This window comes from Electrona antarctica (genome assembly GCF_951216825.1).
Source record: "Electrona antarctica genome assembly, chromosome: 11".
Taxonomy (NCBI): domain Eukaryota; kingdom Metazoa; phylum Chordata; class Actinopteri; order Myctophiformes; family Myctophidae; genus Electrona; species Electrona antarctica.
In genome coordinates, this window is record NC_136792.1 from 28,250,132 (window position 1) to 28,259,603 (window position 9,472).

Here is a 9,472-nt window from a genome sequence, read left to right on the forward strand (position 1 = left end):
ACTGACTGTCCAAAGCTGTTTTCATTCTACTCCCGTCTATAGGCCTACCCACCCCTGCTTTTTATCTGATCAAATCAAATGGCCGATCATAGGCCCCTGGCTGGCTGGCTCCTCCTGGCCTGCCAGCCAGGCTATACCACTAAATGGCCCATTCATCCAAGAATGGTGAAACATTATATGATCACCGCCTAATGTTTGACTTGTGCTTACAAGTCAGTCTATGTTGGCGTGGCCACACCTTTGCATTGTTTTCTTCTTTCATGGAAAATCTTTAGGCTACCATAATGGATTCTTAAATGGAAAATGGCCAGTACTACTATACTGACTATAGTTTCGGCCTTGCGGGTTGTATCCAGCTCCACAACTCTGCCAAATAGGCTGGCTAAAAAGTATAGAACATAATCGCGTTGCACAATATCAGTAGACTACTGTAAACCGCGCACACACTTGTCAGCTCGTGTCCCATACTGTACACACGCCCTGTGTCTCATTCTGACACACGCTCAAGTAGGCTGGAGTGAGTCTGTGGGACTTTCACATGCGCACATATTCCATTTAGCAGGCTACTCTGAGAAATCATACTTTTATTTACTCCGGTAGATCAGATGAGATGAAGACGCCGGATTGAATAGAAGAAAAATAATGATAGCGTGCGCTGCGTTTGGTTTTCGTATGCGCGCACACCCCTCCCTGTATAGTAGCCTACTAGCACAAGTCAAGTGCCTTGTCTCGCTCTCGCTGAACGGATCCTGTTTGCAATTCCAGCGCTTCATGCCAGAGCCCGCAGCTGTCTGCCTCCCGTCCCTCCTCTGTTGTCGTGGGAAATCGTCGCCCCATGACGGTATACTTTCTATGCAAGCGTGATCGCTTATGTGAAGGATTACAACTTTTAACAGACCAAGAGATATTTTCCGACAATTGTATCAGCCGGAATGGAAATAGCCTACCTGACGGGTTCGAGCCCATCTGCCTTTTGACTGAAATGTCTGTTGCTGTAAAAAGACCATAGGAATGTGGAATCGAAGTCGATGCCAGCGGTGAGTGTTGTTGCGTGGTGGACTTGTGCTTAATTAGCCTACTTTGTTGTTGGGGATTGTTCCCCCTAGCCCAAAATGTGGACTCTCGTAGATGTATTTATTTTTTACCTCGCTCCTCCTTTATGATGATTTCCTGTTTTTGGCTATATAGAAGTGTATATCTGTACCGTACGTCTCTAAATGTTATGATGAATTGAAAACGGTGGACCCTCTTGTAAACAAGTGTAATGCTTTATGGTGTCGTCCACTCACAGTTACAGTTTTTGTATTGAGTTGTGCTTGAAATGTATTGTAATTCTACCTAAATTCTAACTAAATACAATCAATCAATCAATCGATACGAGAGTCCAAATTATGGGCTATGTTCCCCCTTAATATGGCACATTTTGACATGCAACTTGTAGGCTTATAGATGCATTCTGCCAAATTAAGTTTTGGAATATCTCCCATGCAGAGATTAATTTTGTAGGCTACCTCATTAATGACTTTTAAATACCAAACCACATTGATATTGTATGTTATTAATGGCTTTGACATTTTCCCTGACAATATTGCTTTGAACTGCACGACATAGGTGGGTACAAATGCCAAATATAGCCTTGTGCTCGATGGTGTTAAGGCTCCAGTCAACATTTTTGTCTTGTGTGTGTTCAACCCTGTCATGCAGTGAAACATCCCTGCTTGTGCCTGCTCTGACACCATGGCCACAGACCTGAACTTGACCTCCCTGCTGAATGTGACTGATCTGCACAACCACAGCAAAGGATGTTCCCTCACCAGGACGGGCTTCCAGTTCTATTACCTGCCAACAGTGTACATTATGGTGTTCATCACAGGACTGGTGGGCAACAGCCTGGCTATCTGGATGTTCGTCTGCCACATGCGACCATGGAGCGGCATCTCTGTGTATATGTTCAACCTGGCTCTGGCTGACTTCTGCTATGTCCTCTCCCTGCCCTTCCTCATCTTCTACTATTTCAACAAGACGGACTGGATATTTGGGGACGTCCTGTGCCGTCTGCAGCGTTTCATATTCCATGTGAATCTGTACGGGAGCATTCTGTTCCTAACCTGTATCAGTATCCACAGGTATACCGGGGTGGTTCACCCGCTCAAGTCTCTGGGCCGACTAAAGAAGAAGAATGCAGTCATAACTAGTGCCTTGGTCTGGGCGGTTGTCATAGTAGGGATCTCTCCCATCCTTTACTACTCCCGGACTGGCCTAAAACGCAACGCAACAACCTGCTATGACACCACCACCGAGGACGAGCTGCCGGGCTATTTCATCTACAGCATGTGCATGACTGTGTTCGGCTTCTGTATTCCCTTCATCATCATCCTGGGTTGCTACGGGCTGATTGTCAAGGCGCTGATCTGCAATGACATGAACAACGCCCCGCTGCGCCGGAAGTCCATCCACCTGGTGATCATCGTGCTGGCGGTGTTCGCCGTCTCCTACCTGCCCTTCCACGTCATGAAAAACCTCAACATGAGGGCCAGGCTGTACTTCCAAAGCCCCGACATGTGTGACTTCAATAACCGCGTCTACGCCACCTACCAGGTGACGCGTGGCCTGGCCAGTCTCAACAGCTGTGTGGATCCTATCCTTTATTTCCTGGCAGGCGATACATTCAGGAGGAAGCTTTCCCGGGCCACTAAAAAGACCTCCAAAAAGGGGGACAATCATCTACAGTCGAAAAGCGAGGAGACCGCTCTCAACAGCTTGGCTGAGCATGTTGAGAATGGGGACAGGATGCTCTAACAGCGGGGTGGGGGTTTGTGTAGTCTTTGGTCTGAATGTGGACCAGAAACCACAACAGATGTACCGAACATATAAGTGCACTGTGCTCTCTGTCTGTGGATTGTGTACTCTGTGTAAAATGTATTGCATAATAGGGCTGGGTGATATGACTTCAAATCAATATCACAATAATTTAAACCTTTGCTGCGATTACGATCAATCAACGATTATTTTTTTAAAAAGTAGTGATTTACAAGCTCACAACGCTTAGCGATTCAACTTATGAGCTTGTAGAGCTATTTTTGCACGCCATTGTACAACAAAGTATAATGCAGGGTTAAATTTGTTGATATATAAGAGAAAATAAAAACAAACTGCTTCTCTATTGTTCAATTAATCCACATGAGCAAGATTATGTCGCTTATTGGTTCTAAATATCGGTTTTGATATATTTTTGGTTAATTGCCCAGCCTGTGACGTACACACTTAGACATGTAGTGGATACTGTATTTAACCCTGTGATACCTGCTGCTCATTTACAGACCATTGATGACATATTTGTTGATAAGCTATCGTTCAATTGAGACGTACTGTATCGTACTGTACATGTAATGTACTATAAGTGTTCTTATATATAGTACCTCTCTCATAGCGTGATTTATGTCTAATACAATTCAATGTGGTTCACGTGGTCTTTATTACTGTTACATCTTGTGTACAGGTAGGCCTACATAAGAGTAAGAAATTTGAGCATGATCACCCGCAGGCAAACAGAAGGAAAAGTGAATAGTTTTTCCCCAACAGATAATGAATAATGTCTTCAGCCCAGGCAAGAAAAACAGGACTGAGAACAGACTTGCTATGCTCACAGCTCATGCTTGGTAAGCAGGTAAAGTCTTGGCGTTGAAGAAGACTGTAACTTGGGTGGGTTTTTGTGGAGAAAATAAAAATATTAAAGCACTGCTCTGTGAACGTCCACACGCAGAGATTGTAATGCACTATGACCTGAGACTCTGCTCAGATGGCTGCCTATCGCACCCCGTACCTCTCTCCATCCATCATTGACTATTGGAGAAACACAGTTGCCCAGTTCATCATTGTGACAGCTACTTTGTGGTACAGTCTGTAATGGCTCTGTTACCATCTATCTGTATACTGTGCACTGTCCCGATCATGTCACCCCGTTCTGTAGACAGTGACGGGACAAGGATCCCTGTGTGTTTGTAAGAGACTAAAATGAATGTGTTATACTGTATACCTGTGTACAGAATGTTGTGACTTGTCAAAGCAGTTTTGCGATGTTATTGTTCCGTTGAAGTTTGTTGAAATTTGAAGGCTATATGTGACTAATCCGCTCTGTTACTGCATGAGTCCAGTGTTAAAGGCCATCAGCGGAACACTTATCTATAACGACTAACCATGACAAGCATTTCACCACTTAACAGGGACTACACTGTATGAAATGCAGTGTAGTAACTAGTTTATGACTCCATCGTCACTTGGAAGAGGAGGAATTATCGATGTCAAACTGTTTAAATGTTTTAGGCAAGTGTAATGAGGTGTCAGATGTCTCTAGAGGCTAATACCTGTATAGAACTATGATGTGGTCAGTCTGATGAGGTCGGCTGTTATCTGGCGAGGAAGTTGTACAGAACACATGGGGCCACATGTAACTGTCAATAAAGTTTTATATGTAAAATAATTCCGACAATGTATTCAGAATGATGTGTGATATTTCTTTCAAGGTGTAAACATTAAGCACTTCTCCTAATCCATATCCACATTGTTTATGATGACTCAGGATATTATTATCATGTGTGCGTGAGTGCTTATGTGTATGTGTGAGCGTGCACACAGCTTACTTGTAATGACTGAATAAACACTGCTGGTCTCAGAGACCATGTTGTGTGGGGTTCTATCAGCTACACTGCATTGAGCGCTCCGCCTTTTTCTATGCACTGCCTGGTGAGTTTCCTTTTAACACAGCCAGGAGAAAGAGGGAACGAGGGAGGAATAAAGAGTGGCATCGTGTTTTTTGTGTGTTTTTTTGGCATGCCCTTAAGACAGCTTTTGTGGCTGATACAAAGGCGGTTGGGGTTATTGATGCAGGAAGGGTTGGGAGGCAGCCTCCAGAACCCCCAGGGCTCTGGTGTTGTGGGCGCAGGAAACCAACGGCTCAGACCTCTTTCGCCACCCATGAATACAAAAAGCTTTTGATTTCCTGGCTTTGAGGAGTAAACGGCATAGTTGGCCTTCCTGATTTTGTGTGCGTGCGTACGTGCGTGCGTGCGTGTGTGTGTGTGCGTGCGTGCGTGCGTGCGTGCGTGCGTGCGTGCATATGTGTGGGTGTTTGCCTCTGCCTGGGGGCAGTGGAGACTTTGCTCTAGCAGGTGTTTGGTGGTTGTCATGGACAGTGATGCTTTACAGAGCCATACAGTTTTAATTCCAGGTTTTATTTTATGGTGGGAATAGGCTATGTGGCTTCTCTAGTTTGTGTGCCTGGGTAAGGTTAGGACCAGGGAAGCTTTACACTGCCGTGGAATGCATGCCAGAGTCTACTCCCCTCCTACCATGGTAACCTCTCAACTCCTTTCTCTCACCTCCCCTGTTTCCTCTGAATTAAGATTATCTCGTTTTTTCTTTGCCATCGTTTCCTCGCTGTATGTGTGAGTCGTGTGAAATCACTTGAACGTGAGTGAGGTGGCAAAATGAAGAAAAGTCTAAGTTTGGATAAGAATCGCGTGTCAAATCATGATGGAGGAAGATAAAAGAAATTGCCAAGTCTGGTGCGTGCGTGCATGCGTGCGTGCTTGCGTGCGTGCGTGCGCATTGCTAGAGGACATTGTATGTTGACAGATGACTTTGGGCCACCATTTGGCCTCCAGAGGGCAACCGGCAACGGCAGTGTCTGTGAAGTGTGAACGCAAACAGAATACTGAGTTTTTTGTTCTTGCAGAGTTACTGTGAGCTGAGACATCACATCATGTGATGGAGTTTAGTTGGAGTTTAATTAATACAATGTAACAGCATTGTTCAAATACACGCACGCACGCACGCACGCACGCACGCACGCACGCACGCACGCACGCACGCACGCACGCACGCACGCACGCACGCACGCACACACACACACACACACACACACACACACACACACACACACACACACACACACACACACACACACACACACACACACACACACACACACACACACACACACACACACACACACAAATTCAGGAAGGCCAACCATGTAGTTTACACCTCCAAGTGAAGAAATCAAAAGCTTCTTGTATCTCTCTCTCTCTCTCTCTCTCTCTCTCTCTCTCTCTTCTTTTTCTCATGTATGCACGTCTTTCTCTATCTCTCTGTCTTTAAACAGTTGCATCATTGTAGGGTGACCATATGTCCTCTTTTTCCCCAGACATGTACTCTTTTGAGGGGGGTTTCTAAAATCTTTCAATCCAACTCAGTAGCGTGTATGACTGACAGACCAGCATTGTATTTACAATGCACGTTCTTGGTTCATTTGGAAGAACGCACTCTGAGAGACGAAGTTCCACCCCGAATATTAATTCATTATTAAACAGTGGCTCATGCCGTTAGCCGCGGTGCACTCCCACGTTCATTCTGTAGCTACAGAATGAGCGTAGGAACTGAGGGAACGTATTGGGGCTAGGTTTTTGTTTGACTTAGGACCAGATCTGTTTTAAGTTTGCCCAATAGATTTACCCCACTGAAGTGGAATATCAGTCAATTCACTGCTGTTTCAAAGCTCCCCTCCACAAATATATTTCCAATTACTATTCTGTCCCTAAACATCTTGTCACGTTCCTGTTTATAGTATCAAACTTGCGTCACAGTTCTTCAAATGTCAGTTTCTTTCATACAGTTTCACACTTTATGTTTCCACTTTCTTTTTTTCTTTTTTAATTTTATCCCTTGATTTTGTAACCCATTTTTTCACCCCTGTGTCAATTATCTAATGTGATCCTGGGCTCTCTACACACCCTCCGCCAACCTAGTCCCCATATATGGGGGACATGGGGAGAGCAACGGACTTGAACTCCTTCCTGCCTGAGTGTCCAAGTTGCTCCTTTACACGTGACAGGGGGGAGTTTCCCTGGTTGGACGTAGCGCGTGGAAGGAACACGTTATTCCAACCAGTTCCTTTCCCCTCCATCAGGCGCCCCGGCTGGCCAGGGGGAGGCAGTTTGTTTAAAGACCAGGATTACTGCATGTTTTTGTGAGGGTACCTATACCCTAGGGGACACGGAGAGAACATGCAAACTCCGCACATGCAGAAAGGCCCTTTCGCCAACCCCGCCTCGGGTATGGGCACTGATGATGCGGAGGAGGAAACACGTCGCCAGCACCCACAGCGCCCCGAGCGGGAATCGAACCCAGGACCTTCTAGCTGTGAGGCGACAGCACTACCAACTGTGCCTGTTTCCACTTTCATATAATTGCTCCTCACTAATGCTCAGAGGGTAGGCCTACCATTTGTATTTACTCACTGCCCCTTTCCGGGTTGAACCGGTTTGGTTATTTTTTCCTGCCTAATATAATATAGAGGGTATATGCGGTGCGCGTGACCTCATCATCATACCCGGAACTTATGCAGAAACGCCTACTGAGTGGCAAAAAACGACTTTCTGTCCTTGACAGCCCATACATCCAAACAGAAAAGTCCTATATGATTGCATCTGTAGCTGTAGCTGTCCCTGTAGCTGTGAGAATCATGAACTCTAGACCCTGAACTGTGACCTTTGCACTAGTGATCTGTTGATTACACATGAACTCTGCATTATGAACTTGAGCCGTGGCCCGTGACACATGAACTGTTTCTTTTAATGCTGTTTTTAGTGCTGCTGCTTTTTATGGGCACGTGCAATATCAGTGGGTTGTGCAAATGCACGATAGGTTTTTATTTATATTTAGTGTTTTTACTAGACGTACTGTATTTTGCTTCTTTTATGCCTGACCAGGACCTGGGTAATCAAATTTCGTTCTGTACTTGTATGGAATGACAATAAAACTCCTTGAACCTTGAACTTTGATTAAACTCACTTTAATTGTTAAACTCACTTTGCCAAGATCACTTACTCGATTTGCCACTCGATTTATGCATGTGCATACCCTCTATTGAACCAGTTGGTTGGGAACTGGAACCAAATGAGATAAACAATGGCAAAAGCAAAAAAAGGGGAAAAAAGAATAAAGAATAAAAAAAGCAAAAGCAATTGTGAAATGGACAGACAGGACAGTTAAACCAATGATATTCAACACTGCAGGCCAGGCCTGGAATCAAACCTGGGGCAATTGGAGTGGGGACTCCTGCCCTGTCAGGCACCAGAAAGGATTGGACTCAAAAGCAGGCAGCAAAAACCTTTAACAGGTTTTATTATAAAGTCAAGGGAAAAGGCAAAGGCGTCGTAGGTAGGGATAGCGTGGGTCAGGGTTCCGGGAAGGCTGTCCGTGGGGCGTCGGTTCCGATAGGGATTAGGCAAGCCGTAAGTCAGAGTTCGGTCCGGGTCCATACACAGTGGTTCTGGGAACAGGCAAAAGTACAAGGCGTCAGGCAAGGGATAACTAGGGACAGGCTAAGGTCAGATACAAGGCAGGATAACAGGTTCAAGAATAACGGCGTGCTAACCTAGGGTAAACTGGGTTGATCTGCAGGCAGAGAACAATGGGTAGCAGCAGACAATAAGTAACCTTGGTTACTCAGCGTGGAACCTGGTGCAGGTGCGCTCACACTGGTGTGGGCGTGACATGCCCCACAGGCGGACGGAATGGGTGCTTAAAACTTGTGGAAAAGGTTCTGTGAAAGCACCAAGGTTCCAAGAATCTAAAACAGAACCAGTTCTAGAATCACAATTATTTTGGTGGAAAAGGGGGCACTGTGTCTCATAGGTGGACAGTGGGCTGTGGACAGTTCTGAAAACTGCAGTGGCATCATAGATGATCAGTGATTCCCAGCTAATAGAAATATAAATCAAAGCCATTGTTTTTGCATCAATAAATAAATATCAAAAAGTTTCAAATTGTGTTTGAAATGAAAGAATCTGCCTAACTGTCCACAGCCCACTTCTGAGACCGATACAGAAATTGTACTATCTTATAATGAGCATAATTGAGGACCAAGTATAATGCATGAAGATACGGTTGAAATAGGTACATTTCTCCTATACGTCCGGAGAAAAGACTCTTTACACTTGACTAGATTCATAGCTAGCTAGTAGCTACCCATTCATCATGTTGTGTGAGTGACTACCTGAAGCCTATTGTGCATCATCAGCTACTGTTCTATAATCCTTCATCAGGTTGTCAGACAGACAGAATTCATCTTTGATCATACTTAATCTTTGTCTTGATCCGATAGATGTATGCACACATTGCACAGGCTATGTATAAACAATATGGATGACCTTCATGTACTTTTTTATCACTGTTTTTGTGCAGAGGCTAAGGAATGCCATAACCACTTAAACCGTTTTTATATAGGTCCTAAATAGCCGCATGTGACACATTGTGATTTTTGAAAGCTTTAGGAAGATTGTGAACATTTTGCCTGTAGCCTAATGATGTGCCCCAAATGTGAGACTCCATGTTGAACGTTATTTATGAGCAAAAGCTGTTGGCCTATGTTGGATTCTGGAAAAGTAATGCCAGGCTGATAATAGTGTAA

At 44.8% G+C, this 9,472-nt stretch overlaps 1 protein-coding gene across 1 annotated transcript; it reads left to right on the forward strand.

Moving 5' to 3' along the window:
* Positions 1-683: 683 nt before the first annotated feature.
* On the forward strand, positions 684-4,597 carry p2ry1 (purinergic receptor P2Y1). The gene is made up of 2 exons (XM_079515084.1): positions 684-1,037; positions 1,705-4,597. The coding sequence occupies exon 2, from the start codon at positions 1,738-1,740 to the stop codon at positions 2,797-2,799; it is 1,062 nt and encodes a 353-aa protein (XP_079371210.1). The 5' UTR covers positions 684-1,037; positions 1,705-1,737; the 3' UTR covers positions 2,800-4,597.
* Positions 4,598-9,472: the final 4,875 nt, after the last annotated feature.